At 37.7% G+C, this 23,129-nt stretch overlaps 4 protein-coding genes and 1 non-coding gene across 8 annotated transcripts in view; 2 read left to right on the forward strand and 3 right to left on the reverse strand.

Annotated features, from left to right (window-relative positions):
• The window catches only part of myom1a (myomesin 1a (skelemin)), a 21,658-nt gene extending 13,418 nt beyond the window's left edge, over positions 1–8,240 (reverse strand). Inside the window, exons 1-11 of one of the 3 annotated variants that reach the window (XM_007548533.2) lie at positions 8,109–8,240; positions 6,618–6,827; positions 3,597–3,737; positions 3,306–3,492; positions 3,050–3,207; positions 2,762–2,854; positions 2,538–2,626; positions 1,616–1,657; positions 1,221–1,382; positions 970–1,131; positions 403–544 (exon numbers count right to left, since the gene is read on the reverse strand). In XM_007548533.2, the coding sequence (XP_007548595.1) occupies positions 403–544; positions 970–1,131; positions 1,221–1,382; positions 1,616–1,657; positions 2,538–2,626; positions 2,762–2,854; positions 3,050–3,207; positions 3,306–3,492; positions 3,597–3,737; positions 6,618–6,775 (1,334 nt within the window). In that variant the 5' untranslated portion in view covers positions 6,776–6,827; positions 8,109–8,240. The remainder of the gene's footprint in view (positions 1–402; positions 545–969; positions 1,132–1,220; positions 1,383–1,615; positions 1,658–2,537; positions 2,627–2,761; positions 2,855–3,049; positions 3,208–3,305; positions 3,493–3,596; positions 3,738–6,617; positions 6,828–8,108) is intronic. The other 2 variants (XM_016669660.1, XM_007548536.2) reach the window with 2 other exon arrangements.
• A 466-nt stretch (positions 8,241–8,706) lies between these two features.
• Positions 8,707–11,368, forward strand: myl12.2 (myosin, light chain 12, genome duplicate 2). 2 transcript variants are annotated; one of them, XM_016669802.1, is made up of 5 exons: positions 8,707–8,953; positions 9,605–9,686; positions 10,025–10,235; positions 10,436–10,597; positions 10,689–11,368. In XM_016669802.1, exons 3-5 carry the CDS (start codon positions 10,052–10,054, stop codon positions 10,859–10,861), a joined length of 519 nt encoding a protein of 172 aa, XP_016525288.1. In that variant the 5' UTR covers positions 8,707–8,953; positions 9,605–9,686; positions 10,025–10,051; the 3' UTR covers positions 10,862–11,368. The 2 variants fall into 2 exon arrangements, with proteins under 2 accessions (XP_016525288.1, XP_007548599.1); XM_007548537.2 differs by lacking the exon at positions 9,605–9,686 and having other exon boundaries at positions 8,708–8,953.
• A 1,078-nt stretch (positions 11,369–12,446) lies between these two features.
• On the reverse strand, positions 12,447–14,697 carry bag1 (BCL2 associated athanogene 1). The gene is made up of 7 exons (XM_007548538.2): positions 14,591–14,697; positions 13,621–13,749; positions 13,470–13,552; positions 13,279–13,392; positions 13,060–13,167; positions 12,903–12,965; positions 12,447–12,802 (listed from the first exon to the last, which is right to left on the reverse strand). The coding sequence occupies exons 1-7, from the start codon at positions 14,625–14,627 to the stop codon at positions 12,713–12,715; spliced, it is 624 nt and encodes a 207-aa protein (XP_007548600.1). The 5' UTR covers positions 14,628–14,697; the 3' UTR covers positions 12,447–12,712.
• A 198-nt stretch (positions 14,698–14,895) lies between these two features.
• Positions 14,896–14,987, forward strand: trnar-ucu (transfer RNA arginine (anticodon UCU)). The gene is given in 2 exon segments: positions 14,896–14,932; positions 14,952–14,987. It is a non-coding gene; the product is annotated as a tRNA-Arg (tRNA).
• An 879-nt stretch (positions 14,988–15,866) lies between these two features.
• chmp5a (charged multivesicular body protein 5a) lies at positions 15,867–21,041 on the reverse strand. The gene is made up of 8 exons (XM_007548539.2): positions 20,973–21,041; positions 20,516–20,620; positions 20,389–20,435; positions 19,075–19,168; positions 18,195–18,266; positions 17,167–17,275; positions 16,734–16,849; positions 15,867–16,301 (listed from the first exon to the last, which is right to left on the reverse strand). The coding sequence occupies exons 1-8, from the start codon at positions 21,039–21,041 to the stop codon at positions 16,251–16,253; spliced, it is 663 nt and encodes a 220-aa protein (XP_007548601.1). The 3' UTR covers positions 15,867–16,250.
• Between the last annotated feature and the right edge of the window lie 2,088 nt (positions 21,042–23,129).

Below are 23,129 nucleotides of genomic sequence, written 5' to 3' on the forward strand. Positions count from 1 at the left end.
AATTTTACTGATCTCCGTTGATCTGTGGGCGTTCTTGAATGTGGGTCAGACGATTAAAACCCAACATGACAGTTGGCATGTTAGTCCTAGGAAGGTGCCCCACTGTTCCATTTCAGGTGTTTTTGATATTTAAATTTCAGTCATAATTGGAAACATTTAAATGTGTGGAGTCAGATATTTTTTTTTTTTACATTGCTATGATAACAGAACAACTGGAAGAAGTAAACAGTTATAAATCAAAGAAATTTGGACAAATGCCAATATAATACTTTGTGTTTATTTCAATATAAATACAAAAAGTATGACCAAGTTTCTTGTGTGTTCTAAATGCAGAATTAATTTTAATTATTGAGTCTGTTTTTCCCCATATATTTCCAGTAAAATACACTGAAGCTAAGCAACCTGTCAATGTAGTATCCGAGGATGGGGCTGCTGCCCTCCACTGCTGGCTGTTTCCAGGTTACCACCACATAGTCCTTGTTGGCATCGTGACAACGCACATCCAGGGGGGCCACGGGAACCCCCTCCAGCTCCACATCAGCATCTGGTAAAGCGAGAAACGCACAACCATGTCAACGGATCCACTCGTACTTGTGGTGTTTCTAAATTAGGTGGATCTTCAGTATGCACTCAGGTTTCATTGCCTGACTTACAGTTAGTATGGCTTCACTGTAACTAGCTGAGATGCAACGCATTATGGTCTAAGAAAGTATTCAAAAAACTAAACTATGTGAGAAGTTTTGAAAATTATCAGGGATCGCTCATTGTATCTACACTTTCTGTAATTAAACCGACTTAGTGACAAGAATGACCAGAAAGAAACCAACTTGTTCTGCCACATCTCTATTGCTTGAGTCTGAGTGTGACAGTCGTTTCTTATGTTAGCAACCCTCACAAAATTATCTCCGTTCAAAGGCCGAACTATTATTTTGCCATAACATTTCCAGGCAATAAATTTGGGCACTTTACCTCTGACAAACACATAGGCTGAGTAGGAGTCAAAGCCGGATTTTGTGTTGACGCGCAAGGTGTACATGCCCTCATCTTCCTTGTTAAGGTGGGTAAGAGTGAGAGTGGCGCGTTCTCCGGACCAGTGTGTGTGGACCCACTTGGAGGGCTTCAAAGGCACAGCTGACAAGTAAAAAGCAAAAGTAAAGGACTATTACGCTTTGCTTTACAACAAAGACAAAAAGTTACTTGCATTTAATTTTCTAACTTACAGTTTCTGTACCACACAACTTCAGGCTGGTACTTTTTCACAGTAGGAAAAATGATGACAGTGCAGCCCAGACTCAGTGTTTCCCCCTCACGACCGAAGGCCACTTCAAATTTGTCAATAATGCTTGTATGAAAAGTAACCCCATGCTCAGGGCAAAAACCATCTGAAAACAGAGAATAGATACTATCAAATATTATTTTTTTTAAATTATGTCCTATGTTTTCTTCCACTATTAGTGGTCAATGATTGTAAAATACAAATTATACTCTATAGAGCTGAAGACACATACATGTAGAAGCTTGTTATCATTGTATGCATTTTACAGTAAAAATGATAATTTAAAGTCTTTTTTTTTTTAAAGCAAACGGGCAAATATTACATATAAAATTGTCTTACGTGGTTTGGGATCAAATGGACCTTCTTCCGTATCTTGGAACCCTGTGAAGAAATTCAGATCTATAATTTTGTGTGACAACAATTCTTGCAGTATATTATAACAAACTAAACTCACAAAAATTAATTTACACTCTCATTGTTTTCTTGACAACTGGCCATTTAACATTATTTGATTTCTGAGAAAAATGCTCTTATAACTGGCTGTCCATGCAGCAAATTAGCTTCCAGCACTTCAGGTGAGGATGTCCACATATAAGTAAGCTTAGCTACAAGAACTTTCAAGCTTATGTATTTGCTCAATTGTGTTTGAATAGCCAAACCATGAGTATATGTTGTTACTCAGAGATCTTTATGGTGGAAGCACATATTTTTATGGCATCATTAGCAAGACAAAGTTTACAAAAGACAAAAATTACACTTTGTTTTATCTGCCTATTATTATCTACTTACATAATAGGTAGGTAACTACAAAATAGGTTGTCATACAAATATGACAAAAAGTATGGGTTTGCATTTAGACACAATGAATAACAGAAACAGTGCTACAGTTGACTAACTGCTACAGTGCTAATGCTAGGCTGTACAAAAACAGGGTGTGTTATTGTTTATTTTGCCATTTGTGACAAAACTACTGATACTATTTTATTAGGATCTTTGCTTATGAGAGTCTAATATGTTATTTGGTCCCAAATAACTTCATGCTCTAATTGCTTTGTTGAAATAAGGCACATCCATCTGCCACAAAAAAAGAAAAAAATGGAGAACAGGGTTATTGTGGCACTTATAGCCCCAATCTGGTGATGATGCTTGGAACTGTAGCAAATGATGCAATTATAGATTTCATCTTATATCTTTAATTCCAGGAGTCATTAGCTGCAGCTAAGAAAGGTAGAACTACATGTAAAAGAAAACAGCTACCTACTTTTGACAACAACAGTAGCTGCAGAGGAAGCTTCCCCTTTCACATTGAGAGCGGAGGCATAATACTGAGCAGTGTCCAAGAAATCGCAACTAAAAATAAAATGTAAGAAATGAGCAGTCTGTTTACATTTGACAAAGCAGGAGGTTGAAGATGTGGATTATTTGCATAACGGGTGATTGATTGGAGCTGAATCAATGCAGAGTGTGAGGTGAATGATTACCTACTTCTTGATCTCCAGGGAGTGCATGTTGTAAGTGCTTTCGGCTGTGTACTTCTCAGGATGGGCCTTGGCGTCGATCAGCACATTGTTCTTATACCTTCAAAGCAGCATTAAGATTTTCATGAACTTTAGTAGTTTATCTTTCTGACATGAAATTTATGTGTACAGTTTTTATGCTGTGGTTCTTGAGGAATAAAAAGGCAATTGTTTCCTTTGAATTTCCACATGATAGCTGATTGTTGTCATCAGCCTCTTGTAATAATAATGTTATTAAACTTGAACTGTAACTTACCAGGCAATCCTTGGTTTTGGCCATCCGGCCACGGTGCAGTGCAGCCTGACTGTTTTGCCCTCCCACACAGTCTGTCCACGGGGCTTGACAATAAACTCTGGAGGGTGCGTCAGCCTATCTGGGTGCATTTTCTTACGAAACTCTGACCACTCCTCCAACTTCACCACGATGGGGATCCCATGTTGGGACGGAAAGAGTAAGTAAGAATTGGCTTTGTGAGTCCCAGTTAATTGAAAACAGAACAAACAGGACTTACCGCTCTGTCAAATTCCATGCGCTCCGCCGATTCCCTCACATGCTTTGATCTTGTTTTCTTCTCAACTTTTACCTCCATGGCGTCCCTGGCCTCCCTGACAAACAGGTTCCTCATTGCCACATAGTTAATGCCCTCCTCTGTAACATCATCCTCCTGAGCCTCCATCAGTCCCCGAACGACGTCATGGCTAAAGAAAACCAAAACCACCAGGATGTGAAAGCAAAAAAAAACAAAAAACTTCAAAACGCATTTGGCGTTTAATAAAATCAGCACCGGATTCCTTGCACTCACTTTGCTCTAAACACAGGAATGACGTAGCCTATTACTTCTTTGTCCTTGTCCATGGCCAGGTAGGTACGCTTGGCTCTTTTGGGTAGCGGGCTCAGTTTAACCACCTGCTGCCCCTTGTCTGTCTTCACAGAGGTCTTCAGGCTTAGAGGCAGGAGATGACATCCAAATTAAAATCAGTTTGTCAATAAGCTGCTGTATAAAGGTGGAGAAGTCTGACTTCAAATAAAGGACAAGACATTTTCTTTGAATTCAAAGCTTGCTGCTGTGTTTTTTTTATGATTCAATTGACCTATATCAATGTCCAAAAACAAGATCTAAGGTTGTGTATTTTGTGTCTGTCCCACACTGGTTGCAAACACACAGGATGGAAACGTTTGTAAAAAAAGGAAAAAAAAAGTCTTTGCAGAAATTATCCTAATAAAATCCTGCACATTCATTTAGCTAAATCCCTAAGCCAAGCTGTTTGGAAAGTATAAATTATTCACCATTAGACAGAAGTAAGGTAGTCAACAGTTGTAGATTGATTAAAAAAAATCTAAGTGAGAAATATTACATTTCACAACAAATACTGAAATATATTCTTGTCTCTTTATGAAAGACTTGAAGAGAAAGTTGATAGTTTACCAAAAAAAGAACTGAAATATTAAATCAACTTATGAAGTACTGCTAGAATTTTTTTCAAAAGCTCTGATTGGTTTTGATATGAGGAACGTGGCGTTCTGTTCAGGGGTGCACACCATGAGTGGGGACACCATAAGACAAAAAGGACTTTTGCATCTGAACAAGTTTGAAAAGTATGATATAAAGAATCTGCACATATCTGAATTAAGCTTTGTAGATGCTTTAAAAATCCCCAAAACTCTGCGTGTAACAGAAGACATTCAGTTTTCCAAAATGTATTGTTGAAATCCGTCTAGCTAATATATTTATCTGTCTATATAAAGCAATACTAGGAATACTTGTTCATTCTTAATGTTTCTAACGTCTAATAAATACTTTTTCCTTGACAAGAATGAATTGTCAGGTAATAAATTATGTGTTTGGTTTTGTGGGGGGTTGGGGGACTAAAGGAGCGACCTGCCCAGGGCAACATTTGTGGAAGAGCCATCACTGACTGTGATGTAAGTTCCACTTTTTAAACCGCCAGCTGACACATTTGTTTGTAAAAAAATAAATAAATAAATAAACACAATCATCCAAAAAAGAAAAGAGAGAGAGAGAGAGAGAGAGAAAAGCTGCAGTGCATCTCTGAAATAACTCCACTTGCTCATTGACCTTATGTATACCTCCTTAAATAAACATGTTTGTTACATAAAGCCATCTAAAACCAATTCTCCAGTCCTACTCAGAAAAGATGTTGCATTTACTTCCACCCTCCAGACCCTGACGCGATACTACTCTCTGACTCATTTACCTCTCAGACTTTCTTTTTCTTCGCGGGGTTTATAAATGGAACAAAAACTAGCGGATATGAAGCGTGGTGTAAAGGTCCACTTTAAAGCCTTGCTTTCACTTAAAATATGCCTTCCTCTCTCTCTAGGTGGCTCAATGCAGAGTTGGATATCTGTTTCGGACTTACGGGATCATGGTCACGCAGTATGCTGGATGCAAGTCGCAGGAAAACATCTGAAGTGAGTGCGTTAAGAAGTTATTTCCACTGCTGACTCACCAGGTGCTCTGAATGGGCAGTCAGGGGCATCAAAAGTTTTTAGTTTTAAATGAGAGTTTCAGTTCTTAAAGTCTAAGAAGAAATTATGTTCCACTCAGTCACATTAATTCTATTGGGAGAAATATTTTCGCCCTAAAGAAAATTTGAAACAGAATACAGTTCTAGAAGCACAAGTGCACATACAGCCGGTACCGTACAGCTGCAGTGGTATTATTTACAACAGAGCTAACCTTTAATGGGGGTTTGGGAAAATTTCCAGTCTTTCATACAGCGTATTTACAGTTGGCCTGAAGGCAGCGCTTCATGTCGAGGTGTTCAGAAATAGCTCGGCTGTCTATGAATATAGCTGGCAGCTCTCGGCTACAGCTGAAATTCTTTCCTTGACCTCGTTTAGAAAGCAACATGTCCGACATGTACATGAGCCCCACTAAGCTTAAAACAGACAACAAACAAAATCTTCCCCTGTGTTACAAGGTGAGTGCTTGTGGCACAATGGTGTCATTATATGTACCAATGTACCAATCTCCTGTACCAATGTACCACCCTGGACAGGGTGACAGGCACCAGCACCCTCCTCACCCCACTAGGGACAAGGGTGTAAGAAAATGGACGGCCGGATGGATGGATGGGTGTACCAATCTCTGGTAATGTGGTCAGGCATTTGAAATCCAATGACTTTGCATAATGATGTCTTAATGTCTTAAAATGCCTAGAATTAAAACAATTATGATGTTGCCTGAAAGATGATTTAATGTTTCCAGCGTATCTGAGAACTGCAGTACTGATAACAACAGCGATTATGTTTGGAGTGTCGAGCATTTTCAAGTTGGCCTTTTAAAACCTTTGGCTTTTTCTCAAAAGACAAAGAAACGTTTTAAAAAAACATCGAAAGATGCTTTTTAATCTGAATGGAAACTTAATTACAACACAGTAAATTACGGTAATCCAATTTAGGTCTTGAAGTTTAGTAAACAACATGAACATAACTTTTTTGAGTTGTTAAGACGAGAGTTTCAAAACTATGACGATGACAGAATTGCAACTAGCCCAACTAAAAGAATGAATAACGAGTTTTTAGATATGATGATATATGGAAAAACAACTCTCAACAATATGTCTTCATACCTTTGGATTGTAAATGTTGAAATAGTGAATCCTGCTAAAAAACAAAAAAACAAAAAACTATTTGCTTAAACCTAAAATAATATTCTGACCTGGCTTTAAGGAGGAAAACACTGTTTTTAAAAAAAATAAATAAATAAGAAAGAACTCGGAGTTAGAAAAAATGACGTGTTCTTTCTGCACCTCAAACTTGCTGTTATTTAGAGACTATATCACTTTGGGCCTCTTACCGATGGCTGCTGGTCTTGCGAGTTGAGAAGGCCTGCTTGCTAACAGACGACCTGGTGCTCAGGTAATAGCTGCTCTCATAGTGCTGCTTCTCCTCCAGCTGTTGATGCAGCTGCAGCTTCTGCTGCTGCTTCTGAGTCACTTGCACTGATCCTGACATCCCAAGGGGCCGCTCCGCCAACTTACAATGGCTGCCCTCTACTTTACCCGCTCTGCAAATCAATCTCACTGTTATTACGATAATCTGATTTCTGAGCTGGAGGTTAGGGAAAAGCAGAGCATGATCATTAGGAATTAGGAAGGATGGTTTAGGGAATTAGTGACTGATAAAAAATATATGTTTTCTTTCTCTAAGTCGGGGTTATGAATGGTTATGTTTTAACAGCTGAAGGGTTAGCTCTGCCCAGGATCTACCTCTACTGTGTTAAATGAAGCAGCAGGTTATAAATGAACTGCAGCAGAAGTTTTCAACATTCACTATTTTTATTTTGTGGTAGTTTAATTCAAAAAACCTCCAGAAGAGGAAGATAAATAACACAAATACTGTGATATTTCTCTCCTTTATGGTTATAAGCTATTCAGTTATCATGTTTGATGTAATGTATACATTTTTACCAAGAGGTCTTGGTAAAGTGCATAATGAAATCATGGACAGATTACCGAATAGCTTTACAGAGTTCAGGCCCATGTGCCATTTAGTAGGTAGGGGTACCCACCGGTCTAGCAAGTGGTTGTTCCTGCTGAGTAAACTATCAAAAAAGATAAGCTGAAAAAAAGAAAGTAAGAAAGATAATATGCAAACATTCTGAGAAAAAATGCTCAAAGTTAGGCATAACGCCATAAAAAGTGTGAAGAATGAATCAAATCTGTTAGGACAAGCTGTCAAATATGACAGCATAACATTACGCACAGTATAAGACACACAAACATAAAGTGAGCTACAACAATGTCCAAAACCCCCCCTGCAAAATACCACTAGAGACACAAGTAATAACATTGTCAGGAAAGTATTTTGTACAGTGTTTCTTAGTGCAGAGTTTCAGGATAAGCGAGAACAAACTGGAGACAAATGATCCCAGGCTCCTTTGTTTCATGGTCACAATAACTGGTTAGTAACGAATAAGTAACTAATGGATGGCTTGACGGATTGAAAAAAAAATGCATGTAAGGTTTGTTCACAGTGATACCTGTTTAAACTGAACTATAAGCAGAACAGCAGCTTAGGTTATAATTATGTTATTGTGAATCAAAGTCATGCAATTCGAAATATGATTCTAAACAAACAAGACTTTGTTAGAGAGGGGCATAATTTTAAAAAAGTCAATTAACATGTTCTTAAAGATCAATTAACCTGTTATTAATATAAAATGGAAAACTCATGACACAAAAACAAGGCCTATTGCAAGTGTTGGAAATTTACAGACACAAACAAGACAAACTATAATTTAATGAAGTTGATGGAACTTAAAAAGAAGATACAAGCCTTTACTTACCACCAACAGCAATTTACCAGTCCACAACAAGAAGAAAAGGTGTTTTATTCCAAACAAGCAAGCTCAGATCCAGCAAAAGCAGTAGGGTGAGGGTCAGTGGACAGGACAGCAGTCCACTGGGCAAAAATAAGGCTGCCACTCGGCAGAAAGCGCAAGACACCGTCAGGACCTTTTAAGGTGAGGGCAGCTTTAAATTTAGACCATGAGAAGGGCCACAGGAGCCTCAGTGCCTGCCCCTCAGCTGTTCCACTGTACTTCAGAGACATGTTTAAAACACCTCCAGTGCTGTGCCTGAAGCACAATCATGTGAAACTTCACAATCACATTCCAATGATAGACACAAGACCATTTGTTCACTGGTCTTAATCTATGACTACCTTTTTGGTCATGTTTATCATGCTTACTGTTAGTAAACGTTAAGCTATGTTGAATCATACATTTGGATCACAAAAATGTATATTTCTACTTTGACTTGGATGTGTGAAGATCTCTAAAATGTATGACTGCTTAAAACAAGTTTACTAGAAACACATATCATTGCTGCCACCTAGTGGTGGAAAATAGTAATGCTAAACATTATTTTTAGGGAAAATGACGAAACACTTTATCATGGCTCTACTTTGTTAACTTCAGAAAAGGCATTCCCTTCTACCACTATAGATAATCATTTATTTGTTACATTTTTATTTTCTGATGTTAACCGAAAGTAATAGGGACGATTCGGAATGAATGGAACATTCCAGATAGATAGTTGGTTCTTTCCAGCTCTGCTCCGCTCTGACTGTGGGATGTGCTGATAGCTTTGTGTACAGCTATTTTTCTACACATTTTACATTTCTTCTAAGGTGGGTCAATCATTTTCCGTCCAAAGAACGCTCACGAAACATATTGGATTTGAGAACAAGCAGTATATTTTCCTCTTTGAATTCGTTATAGCTGCTATTCTGAAGCTAACTGTTATGTAGGTCAGAGGAGATGGCTAATAACATGTTTTGATTAAATTGTGTTATATACGGAAAACGTACTGGGTTGTACATGGATTATTGCAGAGAAGTGTCAGTATATGTAACTCCAGAATTAAAGACTTGGTTTATGTGATATATTTTAGGTTGGGCACAGTAGCGCTAGCATAATATGTTCTGATCTTTAATAACAACACAAATAACTTACATAAATTTGTTTATATTATATCTGAAAAAATAGAAACATTTTTGCAAAAACATTTACGTCAATATGTGGTTATGAAGAGGTTCTGCAAGATAATGTATTTCAAATTGGTTATTAAATTTCCTACGTCCTTTGAATGCGGTTTAACGGTTGCCTTCACCTCCAGTTTCACCCTGAAATTAATTAAAACAGGATGTAGGGTCTTATAGTTTTGATGGGAAATTGTAACAGTCAAGTAAACAACACCCTATATGCTTTCAGCGAGATCTCGATAAAGTAAACAGAATATGAAACGTTTCCAAACTTTTTTCTTATCCAACTGTCCGTAGTTTTCCAGATCTGACCATCCTTCTCTCAGTCACCATTCATCTGTTCAGCTGTCCATCACCCATCCATCAATCTACTCCTTTGGTTTGCCCATGTATCTGTCCTTTTTTTTTTCTGTTTACCCATCTTGTCATTTTGTTTTTCTATGTTCTTCCATCCATTTTGAACCTTTGCGTTATACTTTGAAAAAGACAAAACGTGGACTAAGAAGTCTGGAAAAGGTGTGGATTCTTGCAATTACTATAAAGTCCAGCTTGTCAGCTCTGTAAAAAGTATTTTTACAAAGCAAAACTTTTTGTGACTTATTACTTCATAAATAATAATCCCATAGTATTTGTCATCTAGAGGTAGCTAATTGAGCTAAATAATCTCGTATTGTTGCCCAGCCCAGGCTGACAGCTTCAGCGTCGTTTCCATTACAGGTAGAGGGGGAGCCACCAGACAGCAACATGTCGAGTAAAAGGGCCAAGGGGAAGAACACCAAGAAGCGTCCCCAGCGGGCCACCTCCAATGTGTTTGCCATGTTTGATCAGTCTCAGATCCAGGAGTTCAAAGAGGCTTTTAACATGATCGACCAAAACAGAGACGGATTTATTGACAAAGAAGATCTCCACGACATGCTCGCCTCATTAGGTGATATGTGTAATCACAGATATTCATGTTCAGTTGATCAACAATAAAACTCTTTATAAAGGCATTTTCCAACATGAGAATAATAAAAAAAAAGGATTTAAAAACATGATGTACTATTTCATCTTGTAAAGCCATTAAAGTTTAAATATGGGACTCAAGCAGAGCAACAATAACCTTTTGTTTTGTTTGGCATTTTCCAGGTAAAAATCCTACTGATGAGTACCTGGAGGCCATGATGAATGAAGCCCCCGGCCCGATTAACTTCACCATGTTTCTGACCATGTTTGGAGAAAAGCTGAACGGCACTGACCCAGAGGACGTGATCCGCAACGCGTTCGCCTGCTTCGATGAAGAGGGCACAGGTATGATGGAACTTTCACCGAGCCGCATTTTCGCTTCCCTGTCTACAAGGCGAGGGAATCAATAGCATTTCAAGCCTTTTTCTCCTCTCAGGTGTGATCCAGGAGGAGTACCTGCGGGAGCTGCTCACCACCATGGGCGACAGGTTCACCGACGAAGAAGTGGACGAGCTCTTCCGCGAGGCGCCGATTGACAAGAAGGGCAACTTCAACTATGTAGCTTTCACACGTATTTTAAAACATGGCGCCAAGGACAAGGACGATTAGTGACGGGGGATGTGCCCTGTTGAGGTTCATGCTGTACTCCATTTGCATTTTGAAACGGGTTAATATTTTATTTACATCAGCTATATCCTTAGTTTGGCTCATGAAAAATCTTCTCTGTGGAATAGCCTGTTGAGGGTCATTTGTTTAAGCTGCTTCCTGGACCTCTGGGTCCCCTTCTAATCTTTATTTCAGAGCTCATTTTGCACATCTTTGACAACATTTCAGGGTCCAATTATGTAGGAAAGGACCCTCACGGAGAAAGCTGGAAACAAACTGACACGAGGTGTTTACTTAAGACTAAATAACTTGTGTTTTTCGTAGGGATGTTTTGACATTAAATTGTGTTCTGGGACCAGTGACGGAATCTCTGATGATTTTTCAAAACATTTTATTTCAAAACAAAGGCAGATGCTTACGACTTGTCTTTCCATTCTACAAAAGGAGACAATAAATTTGACCGGAACTGCAGGTGACTCGGGATTTCTTTATGTGGAATAACAATGCATGTACAAATGTAGAAGTAATCCTGTCCATAGTGGGCAGTGTTGTTGACAGTGGTTGTAGTTTCAATGTTTTCCTTTTTGGTGCATCAAGCAGCAGGCTTACATGTTTAAAACCTACAGTCGAAACCCCAAATAAGTTTGTATACTTAAGAAAAGTTCTAAAAGTTTAGTAACAATTGCTTTAAAAAGTCCAAATTTAAGTATTCTCCTTTTTGTACTAACAAAAAAAACAACACTTCCATGCATACAGAGATTACTTTATATATGCACCTACATTAGAGTGAATGGACATAACTAACCTGCAGATATAGGAAGGTTTCTGAGAAAATTTCTCTAACTTTAAAAGTACCAGCCATGATAAGACCTGGGATCATTTGCCTTCATTTGTCTGTTCTTGTGTCCAATGACGACATATCTCATTTACGTGACGATTGGAGTATTTAACATGTAAGCACCCAACTTCGACAATATTCAATACAACTACATTAATGACAGCTGCATCCAGGTTCAGTGTTCTTAACATTTCCTACTGCGATGATTAGGTTCCTACACAATCTGAAAAAGTAGACACATTCATTTTGGTATCTTTCAAGTCTGGACCAATGGCGTAAAAAGACAAAATGGAAAATATTCTATGTTCAATTGCTAAAACTTATACGAAAGAATTTTAAAAATTTGACAAAACAGGGCTGAGAACTTTGGAAAGTTGATTCTGAAAAAAATATTTGAGCCCAAGACTACTTTTTGCCCTCTTGATTTCAAGAAGTAGTAGGGACAGAGGATGAAGGAACTCAACATAAATGTGTCCCTGACCTCAAGTAAACATCTAACGCTTGAAAAATGGATATAAACCACAGATGGCTTTGCTGTTACAGAATGAGTGCAAACCCCTGTAGAATCGACCTTGATCTTGAACAAGACTGGACTGTCAGGGTACTGTGGTGGCGCAGGGGTTAAGCACAACCCACATATGGAGGCCTTAGTCCTCGACGTGGCCGTTGCAGGTTCGATTCCCGGCCTGGTGACCTTTGGTGCATGTCTTCCCCTTTTCTCATTATCCTCTTTCCTGTCAATTTACTATCAAATAAAGGCCACTAGAGCCAATAAAACCTTAAAAAAAAAAAAGACTGGAGCGTTATGGTAGAAAGTATGCACACTGCGGAGATCCAGTATGTATTCAGACACCGATCTTGATAACCAACAGCCCATGTTTTCAAATGATTGATTGTTTGTCCCTACAGCACCCTCTTCACAATAAATAAAGTAGGATCTGCTTCTTACTTGAAGCACTCTGAGACCTTTGCTTTGCTCATAGAGCAACTTAAAGCGCACAACATAGGAGAGTTGATTACTCTGCCAGAGCCAGGTTTTTAGACTGGATCTTTGATAGGTGGTCTGATATACAAGCCTCGATCCTGTCGCACTGAGCCAGAAAATCCTAGAAATATACAATGATTTGTAGTTATTGGTTTAATCAAGACAGTTTTCAATAAAACATGAATGTACCTTTTAGGAAAAAAAAATGCATATAGACTAACCTGCACTGTTTTCACAAGACTCTTCTTCTTTGTTCTGCAGTCGGTAAAATTTTCTGGGATGGCCTTAAAAGAGAAGATGGTAATGTTAGGTCAGACAAGTCAAAATAATAACACTAAAAAAACCACCACATGAATACAAAATAGCAGAACAGATTACCATGGCATCTATCTGCTCCAGGATTTTCATGAACTGCTCAGCTGCTATTTTTACTCTGTGATCTAGTTTACTGAGCGCTTCAGCCTGGAGGTCTTTTGCGAGAAAGCCCTAAAGAAAGAAAGAGCAAAGAACTATTGATGTTGACAACAGACTGAAAGACACGTCATGAACAACAACGACTAATAAACAATAGTTACCATGCTGTAACTGATTGCTTACGTTCTTTAATCCAGTTAATTCCCCGTCTACCATCTCCAGCTTTTTAGCTGTCTGCTCCACAGACTTTTCAATTTCTTTCAGCTTCTTTAGTTCTGCCTCTTCCTCTGGGCTGTTCTGTTTGCAGATAACAGTGAGTATCTCCGTATTTACACAGCATCAGACACTAGACATGGCACACGCAAAGTCCTCACCCGCTTTCCAATCATCATGAGTTTGCAGCCCTCTTTCACTCCACAGCTGGAGAGACTCACTTCCATGTCCTTCAGAGACTTTCCTGCAAGATTTGGTGTTAGAGATCAAACAGAAAATTCAAGTTCACTTGTGAGTTCAATAACATCTTACCTTTGAAAATGAGCTTCTGTGAGGCCGGTGGGACACCAGTAGCTTCATTAAGAGCGTCTGATAAGTCTTTAACAGTGGGTCCTGTTCCATCCTCTTGACTTGTTAGTGTGATGCTGTGTTTAGTTGATCCTGAAAAGGAAAATAAAACTGAATTTAAGAAAATATTGGCACCACTACCTAAAAGTGTGATCATTGTTTCATCAGTAAGTTGAGATTTTGAATTGGAAGTTATTGTTGTCAATCATAATAAATAACTTTGTTTTGTTTTTGATTATTTTTGATTCATGAGAGACTTTAAGTAATTACAAATTAATAATAATAGTACAAAAAGTTACTATTTAAAAACATTATTTTTACGTGTTATTTTTAATTTAGATTTTTCTTAGCAATGAGGATAAGCTACACTAGTATTTAAAAATGCATTCCTTCATTGTGTGATTGTTTTAAATGCTAGCCTGAGAAAGATGGATAAATTATAGCAAACATGAGGTAGAAAGCATATTTTGCTGAACTCAAATCCTTCGAAATTGCATGGTGTTATCCCCTTTACTTTTTAAATAACACTGCTAGCATAAACATCAGCGAAAAAAATAAATAAATCACGTCTATGATGCTCGATTAAGATTGTTTTGTACAGCATCACGTGACAAAATGTATTCAAAACATGTCAGATTAATAGGGAGTTATTTAAAACATACATAACTGTTAAAATAATAATGCAGTTCAGAACAAAAATAAATATGAAACACCGATTTCAATCAAGCCCTAGCTGTAATTAATTTAGTTGAAACTAACCAATTTACTGGATCTGTCTTCTTTACGATTTCAAATGTTTGAAATGTGATAACCCCATTCAAATATGAATTGTAATGAGATACAACAGCTTAGCATCACCTGGCACCCAACTACACTTAAAAAACAAACAATCATTCAATGACAAACTTAACGTTATAATGTAGAAGAGTTTTACCGTATGCCACAGTCACAGTAATTGTTTGCGCTGACATTGTTGCGTTCCAGCTTCCGTCCTTACATACAATGCTAATGCAGCTAACTGTAGCTAACTGCGAACATTTCCGGTGAATACCGGAAACACTTATTTATTTAATCATATATCTTTATAAAAATATTTCTGTATAAAAGTACATGCATTGTTAAACTAACTCTTAGAAAAATAATAATCATAAGGTTTTATTCTTGTCAGATATATTTATAAATATGCCAAAAATATGACATGTGCGATCACCCGGGAGATCTGACGAGCTTTCTCTAACTGGCTCTGTGGCGCAATGGATAGCGCATTGGACTTCTAGCAAAGCTCTAGTGAAGAGATTCAAAGGTTGTGGGTTCGAGTCCCACCAGAGTCGCACTTTTCAGGGAATTAAATCAAAATTTGGTTGGAACAACTTTGCCATTAAATACTCTACTACTTGATCAAAGGCTGAGAAAAACTATTAAATGTCAAATTTAGATATTGATAAATTGTCAAAACTGAGCAGTCACAAAATGGTTGTTTTACTACCCTTTGTTCTTTTTCCTCTGTGGTGTTTTTAAGCAGACTGCTCTAAACATTTTGTTTTTTAACCTAAAATACTGAGCCTTGCAAAAGGCATATTACATATTTATTTAGTTTGAGCTATTTATATGTATTTTTTGCAGATTATGTAAAAGTAACTCTGGATCTCTGCAAAATATGAATCAAATTAAAACATTCTGCAATCTTCTGCAAAAGAAGAAACCTTTACAGAACATAATAAATGCTTAAATTTTTTTCCTCCAAAAGTTTGCTTTGTCATTAGCTTTCCATTGATTTTGTAATCTCCAACACTAGAATAAAATGTTCCAGGATGTAACAGTGCTTCTACAAAAGTGTATCTTTTTTTTTTTTTCCCTTGAGAAGTCCAAATATTCTTTCCAAAGGTTTTGCAGTAGCTTGCACAAACAGAATGCATTCATGCGGTATAGCTATAGGTCGCAAAATTATTCAAAAGAAGGAGACAGGTTTTGCAGGACATGATCAGTAATCATATGCTGATCATATTAGTGCAAAAGCATATTTATGAATGCTATCTTAACATTGGTTTCAACACTTATTTTTAATTTTTCATTGTATTTCTACATTGTATTACTTGGTAAATAAGTTGAAGGGTAGTTCAGCAGGAAGACTGTACCTAATAAAGAAGAGACAAACACCTACAGAGAAAAAAAACAAAACCGTTAATATCAATAAATTACAAAGAAAATGCTAAGATAAAAGACATCATTTATTTTGCACGTTTCAAGTACCCCTGCAGATATTTTAAACAAGTAGAGCGAGGGAATCAGCTCCACCTTGCAGAACTCAAACAAAACAGTAAGGACTTGACCGAAACACAAAGCTAATAAATATGCAAATAAGTTAATAACAAAAGTCATGAACAAAACCAAAAACGTCGGTGAGGACAACAGGTCGAACGTTTTTTTTTAAAAGGCCACATGCTAACATGGTAGTAGTAACCGTACACAATCCAACACCAGGGCAGCTTCAAAGCAGTAGTGTGTTCAGATCCAACGGGTTTGCATGTATAAACGTTACTCTACATAGAAAAGTGTTTTCAGTTGAAGTGCAGTCGTCTTCACGTCATCTTTGTTTACGAGGCAGGAATCTGAGGAAGGCCAAACTCATCCACCAAAACCCCGTCCTGAAAGAGAAACAGAGAGTTTTCTATAAGAGTATAATTCATTTATTTTACAGAAAATTGCCTAAAAGACACATCTTACTAAACTGAGACATTAAAAAAAAAAAAAAAGAGTACACACCTCAACTACTACATTTATATCCTGGACAAAATAATGTAAGCAGACCACTGTGTGGATTTGTGGGAAAACTTACTCATATTTCTACTAGAAAAAAAAAAAATATATATAAAGCATACATCTTTTTCCTCCCACTTTAGCATATACTTTGTGTTAGTTTAAAACATAAAATCCATTAAAGTAACATTGAAATTTGTGGCTGTAATGTGATAAAAAAAAAAAAAAGCAGAAAGGTTCAAAAAGTGGAGAGGATACTGCACTGTGAGGCTTAAACGTCACACTGGATCCGCCGGTAGAGGTGATGTCTGGACCGCTACCTTGTTTGTCTTGCTGTCGCTGGGAATTCCTTCTGGGATAGACGGAGCGGCCGACGCTTCGTCCAAATAGGAGGTGTCATCGTCCAGCAGCAGCTCATCCCCCAGGGCGTCCAGCTCTGAAACAGTTCCAAATCCATGCTTATTCTTGGAAAACTAAGGAAGCCGTAATCATCATTTCCAGTCCAATTCACAAGTCATTTCATCGGTTCATTTTCAACGCAGCCTGTCCCGCTTAGCGCGCCTCATTTCTTTTGCTGTCAGTGAGGCCGGCAGACATGACTGATTTACAGGATATTGTTTTCTCTCACCGCTTGTTGCGACGTAATTAGAAATCTGCTGTTGATGCTTTCAATCTCATTAACTGTGATCAGTCATTGTGAAATACCCATTCGCCCAAAATATGAAGAAAACCTTTAACGTTTTTACGCCCAACCTGCTTCGAGATCCTCCTCGTCGATGTCTGGGGTGCAGTAGCTGCGGCTCAGGGACTCCTGCACCTCACTGGCTTCCTCCATCATGTCTTCCAGCTGGTCTTGTAAATCCTGCGAGTCCGAAGAAACACATTTCACATGAAACAAACAATAAGTTAAAGTTATATGAGAAACAGAAGCGACTTCCAATTAGCTCTATCCCTGTTTTTAATGCAACACCCCGTCCATTAAAATTTCACCTGCTCTTAAAGTTTTACTTAGCTTTCCGTGCATCACTGCGTGCTGCTGAAATTCTTAATTACATTTAACACACTTTTGTGTTTTTAAGTAAAAAGAAGTACTGCGAATAATTTCAAACCATTCTGAGAAAAAAATGACAGTCATAAAGTTGTAAAAAATAATTTCCACTTTGACCGCTGCTCCCATCTTTTTAAAGTGCTGAGCTCTCCAGCTGTGTGTTTTCCCATCTGCTTTCTGATAACTTGTTTCAAGCAGGATCTGTTCTGCCAGCTGGGTTTTCTGTTTCTTAGCACTCTGTTGCTTTCTTTAAAAAGCGCACAGCACTTTGGAGAAAAAAGTAGGGCAGAAAGACACAGACTTGTGGTGAAGATGTGAACACAGGCTTGTGTTATGTTTATGAGCAGGATGGTAAAATCATATACTGGCAAAACAAGGGTGTACAAAGTATTTTCATTTGTCATATCAACACTGTTTTCCCATAATGTCATAAAATTAAACAGTACATTTTTCAAACATTTCGAATCAGAGGTTAAGCTCTGAATGAAATGAATGAAATCTTCATTCCTTTTCAATTTGCTGACCCACAATTTAGTGTGGTAACGTAAAAATGACCTTCCTCTTGTTCATTTAACCATGCCAGCCTGCTAGTTTTCTTATTACTGCTTCCTAAAAATCCCCAAATTATTTGCTGGTGTATTAAAGATAATAATGTTCCATCTGGTAGTTGGCAGCCTTCTGTGTAACAGAATCAATCAAAGGACAGGAGAAAAAGAGGGTGTCCCAAACATACATCAATCTGATCAAGCTTGACGTCCTTGTAAGCTTTTTTCATTTCCTTTGCACCGATCTTCATCGCCTCCACCTGGGGAGAGAAAACAGGCAGGAGAATGTATATTTAGTCGCTGCCACTATAATCGGACTTGTCGAGAAGAAGACGGGTCAAGACAAATCTGCGTCCTGTGATCGTTGGACTGTAGAACAAAACAGGATTAGATGCCTGGAGATTTAGTTGCAGGTTCTGCTCTGGTGTTTTAAAGTCACAAAGGTGGCTCTCTGTCAAGACACTTTCATTTCTGATGTCTTCATATGTTTTCAATGTGAGCCACTTCTTTGATGTTTTATCATTCACTGAACTCACCTCCAAATATTTCTCTAATTCTTAATCTAGCCCAACTTGTTTTAAATACAATGGGATTTAAAGCAATTTGGTGAGCAATTTCCAAAGGACTGCTGCCAAAAAAAAAGATGAAAAACTAACATTTGTAAAATCAAAAGAAAATTAAACCAATATGTTTAGATCCTGCAGCATGGATGACAACCAAGGTAGCGATTACACTGAGCAGAAAGCAGCTGAAACACCAGTTGTTAAATTTTACAACGTCCAAAACAAGAGCACAAACTTTATGGCGCAGGACAACATTTTTTTTTTCCTTTTTCTTTTAAAGATTTGTTCGACTATCTGTTGATCAATTAAACCAGAGATAGGATCTTTTATGTCACTGGTAACAGTTAAGTGAGACACAATGTAGTAGTAATTAAATGTTTTTAGGTGTAATCAAGGCCTGTATTTTCATTTTTTATTGTACCTTTCATGTAATATCAGATCTGGACTTCCCTAATCCTGATAGTTTTTTTAAAATATATATATATACAAGATTTTAGTCGCTTACTGTAGTTTTTGTGTCCTTCAAAGTCTGGATTGTGTAGTTAGCTTGCTCCATATTGAATGACTGCTGGGCCAGCTGCTCCCTTTGACCTTCATACCTGAGAGAAAAAAAACAGTAGAAAAGTTTCAGACATTGCATCCATCCCCTGACCATGTTTTCACATTTAAATAAACTTATACTGTAAACATCCTACTTGTCAAGTTTTACATCCCGCAAACAGTCGCAATTTGTTCTCCTAAGGACTTTTTATCCATTTCATCTGTCACATTCAGATTTAAGCAAAAGCAGCTTCTCAAATACTGAAACTCCCTACAGCAACACTTTGAAAATGTAACATTTTAAACAGCAATTTAAAGACGAGGTTCAATGGACGTCTGTTGTTGCTTTTGCTACTCGTCTTCTCGTTGGTGTTATATAAGTTGACGTGTAGATTTATTAAAAAGTGCCTCTTCAAACTGAGGTTGTGAATCTCAGTGAGGGTAACCTGCATAAATAAATGTGAAATTAGTTAAATTTTTAAAGCCTGAGCAACATGCCCTAAGGAAAAATATAATAATATTATACGCCTATTTGGAATTAAAAAATAATAATAATTTGTTTGGAATATAATAAAATAAAACAATCCTTTAATTGCCCTCCAATGGGGGAAATTGCAGTGTGCTAACACTTGAATAAAAAGTAAATGTAGACCCTGTAGATGCAGGTGTAGAAATTGTGTTTTTCTTTTTGGTACAAATATGTAATATGTACAAGAATATGGAGATCTGTGCAAAGAACAGCAGGCATGTAAGCAGTTTATTTGGTGTGTTGGGGGGATTACTGGTTAAGCAGTCTGACTTAAAACTGAACATTACTCAAGATTACAAAAAGCACAAATTGTAGACAAGTTTAAGCTGAAATGACTGAATTCTGAAGGTTAAAATGATGAAAAGCTGGCCAATCCTAAAGGCCGTCTGCTGCCGCAGAACTCCATCCTAGAGTTCCTGAGTACTACTACCTACCTACCAGGACCTTTTTCTGAAGCAAACTGGCTTAGTAACTTGGTTTTAACCAGATAGTTTAACCTGGAAATGGTTAAATGGAAAAAGAATGCCTCCTGTTGTCAAAACCCACCTTTAAACAGCGGCTAGCTCTTGTTCCTAACTCACTTTAATCTGTCATTTGTTTTCACCTCACAAATTATAAGAGTTTCTTATGACTATCCTATGATTCCCAGGTACAACATTTTGAGAACCTTAAATATAGTCAATGAAGTTGTTGTAAATATTCATTTGCATCAGAGAAGTAGATCCAATGTGTCAGTCTGAGTATACTCACATTCTCTTCTGCTTTAGGACTCTCATGGCCTTCTGCTTCACCATATTCTGCATTCAGGATTAAATACAAACATCAACAATCGTTTTCCTTCATTCAGAAGAATAATTTCAGCACATCCTTCCCATACCTTTGAGGGCCCATCTCTCATCTTTTTCAGCTGATCTTTGTACTTCAGCAGCTCGGCATCGAGCCTGCCTATTTTCTTTTCAATGGACTCTGACCTGGCATCTACCTAAAAGAGGATGGGATCAATTGAAGGTAATGATTTCCAGCATCCTGTGTTTAAAATGACCTGCCTTTGTGAGTGTGTGTGCATTAGAGGTAACAGTGATGTACAGGCTTTTCAAATAATTGAGGCTACCAAACACATCCATTCGTCCATATCCGACACAGCAAGTTCGGGTGTAAAAGAGCAGATGCTTTGTTTGTGTTATATGTCAGCGGGAATAATTAACAGTAACCTGTGAGGTAATTAGCCCAGTATTGACAGCATTTCTGTGGCCGTGTTAGCTAAGTAACACCGTCGTTGGCCACATAAAGCAGTCATAAACAACAACAATACCTCTGATGCTGACAATACTCACAGTGCTAATGCAGTCCGACAGGTTCGGAGGAGGCGCTTTGGGCTTTCCGCGTCCGAATATTCTATTCATTTTTCAAAGTCTTCAATTACCTCGAGGTTTTTAGTTTTCTTTAAAATAAATAATAAGTATCAAAAGGGAAAAGATTCCTGCATTGGAGCCGACCGGAAATAACGGTCCACACGCAAAAACGTCGTGATTGGTTAGTGCGGTGATTGTGACCAATGAGAGACTGGACTACATGTTGCCGCCCAGCGGTGAGCTGAGGTACTGCAGATTTCAGAGAAACCCTTTTGTCCCAACAGACATCATCCATCATCAGTCTTTGTTAGTTCTCCTCTGCAGAGGGGGCAGGCATAAAATGTAGACTTTAATCAAGATTGCTCCATCCATCTATCAATAACATTCTTTAGTACCATTGTAATTAACTATTTTTAAATATTTGTATCAATATTAACTGTTACAGTTTTTCTCAATCGTTTTTATACATTCCTCACATCACTTTTAGACATTTGTACAATTGCTAGTGCATTTTTCAAAACAATTAGTACAAGCTGCAAAACATGGTTGATAATTTGCAAAAAGCGTGTAAAAAATGGATAGCTCATTTATCAAAAACCAAACGTTATGAATGGCAATGTTATCAAAATAAACAAAATAGTCAAATGACTTTTTCATGTTTTATGACAATTCACTGTCACAAAACAATAATTCTGATGCATTTTTTTTGTTTGTTTTGATTGCCTTCATGCAGACGTCAACTCAATCTCCACATTTTCAAGACTAACACACAGGTCTAAAGAGCGGCACTCGTGGAGACACATTTTGTTTGAAAAAGGCTTTAACCGTGCCAAAAATAATTCAAATATGACACAAAATCAAATATTGTCTTCACACACTTGCAACCAAGTCTATGAGCTTTTCCAGTCATTGCATAATGGACAAAACACAGCACTAGTTCAACATTTCTGTAAGGTATAAATCAAGCAATGAAATGAAGACTATTGGTTTTATAGGGAATGACTATTCAACATTCAGAAGCATATTTGCTTTTGACTGACATGACAAAAGCAAATGTTAATATTGTAAGATCAAGTTCATAACATGCAAACTGCGCTCTAGATTTAAAAAGACATTTAAGAGGCATTTATAAACAAACAATTAACGCCAATCACCCATAAATCTTATTTCCTGCTCTTTTGGAGCACAAAACATCCTTCTGAGAAACACATTCACAATGTATGTTTTAATCAGTGACCTCTTTGGCATGCACCTCATGTGGAACAGTTTTCTCTTTGAAAAGTGAGGCTTGTCGGATTCCTAACACGAACAAGAATCTGTTGCACAGCCCGCTATATGTAAGAGCTAATTCACATGCACCTTGACCGACGTATGCCGAGAGGAGGAAAAAGAATGAAGCAAATGCTGTAATCTTTTGTGATTGGAGCTGACAGTTTCATCAATTCACCCAAGGACAGATTGATTTAAATGTCTCCGTTTCTGAATCTGTATAATCATTGCACCAATAGGGCTGTAAGCTGCTCCAGGAAACATGGATTTGAGAAATTGTTGAAGTGAAAGAAAAACTCTGCAGGGGTGCAGCTCTTAGCCCCCAAGCTTTGCTTCCGAGTGATGGTGTCTACCACTCAGCTGCAGTAATCCCAAAGATCTCAAAGGTTTCAGAAGTGTTCTTTGCAGAGTGAATTTCTTTTTTCTCTTGAGAAAATATTTGACAAATGATATTTAAAAAGCGTTAAGAGTTTTGGCGCTTATTCAGTTGTTTCACATGTACATTGTGTTATGATCTGCTCCCTTTTGAGTACAGCCACTTAGTCGGCTAGCTATTTTAAAAAAAAAAATCTTTTGTGAACAAAACCCTGAAGGAATGACCCAATCAATGAAACAAACTGTCAATCATGAAAAAAAAGTTTTTGACAAGCCTGGAGTCCTGGCTCATTTAGCTGCGTCGCTCATGCTTTTGTATCACAGCCTTGATGGAAAAGAAAATGAGATGCAAACCAACTGTCAGTTTAAAAGCTTCAATGTTACCACAAGAAGCAAGGTGATGACAGTATGCAACACGGGATACATATGACTTTTCATATCAGATATATTTCTGTGAAATGAGACTTTATCAATGTAATGGAAGGAGAAAGTTCT

The sequence above is a fragment of the Poecilia formosa genome, unplaced genomic scaffold, assembly GCF_000485575.1.
Source record: "Poecilia formosa unplaced genomic scaffold, Poecilia_formosa-5.1.2 Scaffold27, whole genome shotgun sequence".
Taxonomy (NCBI): Eukaryota; Metazoa; Chordata; class Actinopteri; order Cyprinodontiformes; family Poeciliidae; genus Poecilia; species Poecilia formosa.

Coding starts and splice junctions, on each gene's coding strand:
- bag1 (XM_007548538.2), bottom strand. CDS start 14,627: ATGTCAGCGCAAACAATTACTGTGACTGTGGCATACG. Junction 13,393..13,469: donor TCATGATGATTGGAAAGCGG/GTGAGGACTTTG, acceptor ATCTGCAAACAG/AACAGCCCAGAGGAAGAGGC. Junction 12,803..12,902: donor GTCTTGTGAAAACAGTGCAG/GTTAGTCTATAT, acceptor GTATATTTCTAG/GATTTTCTGGCTCAGTGCGA.
- chmp5a (XM_007548539.2), bottom strand. CDS start 21,041: ATGAATAGAATATTCGGACGCGGAAAGCCCAAAGCGCCTCCTCCGAAC. Junction 20,621..20,972: donor TGTCGGACTGCATTAGCACT/GTGAGTATTGTC, acceptor ATCCTCTTTTAG/GTAGATGCCAGGTCAGAGTC. Junction 16,302..16,733: donor GCGACAGCAAGACAAACAAG/GTAGCGGTCCAG, acceptor TTTCTCTTTCAG/GACGGGGTTTTGGTGGATGA.
- myl12.2 (XM_016669802.1), top strand. CDS start 10,052: ATGTCGAGTAAAAGGGCCAAGGGGAAGAACACCAAGAAGCGTCCCCAG. Junction 10,236..10,435: donor CGACATGCTCGCCTCATTAG/GTGATATGTGTA, acceptor GGCATTTTCCAG/GTAAAAATCCTACTGATGAG. Junction 10,598..10,688: donor CTTCGATGAAGAGGGCACAG/GTATGATGGAAC, acceptor TTCTCCTCTCAG/GTGTGATCCAGGAGGAGTAC.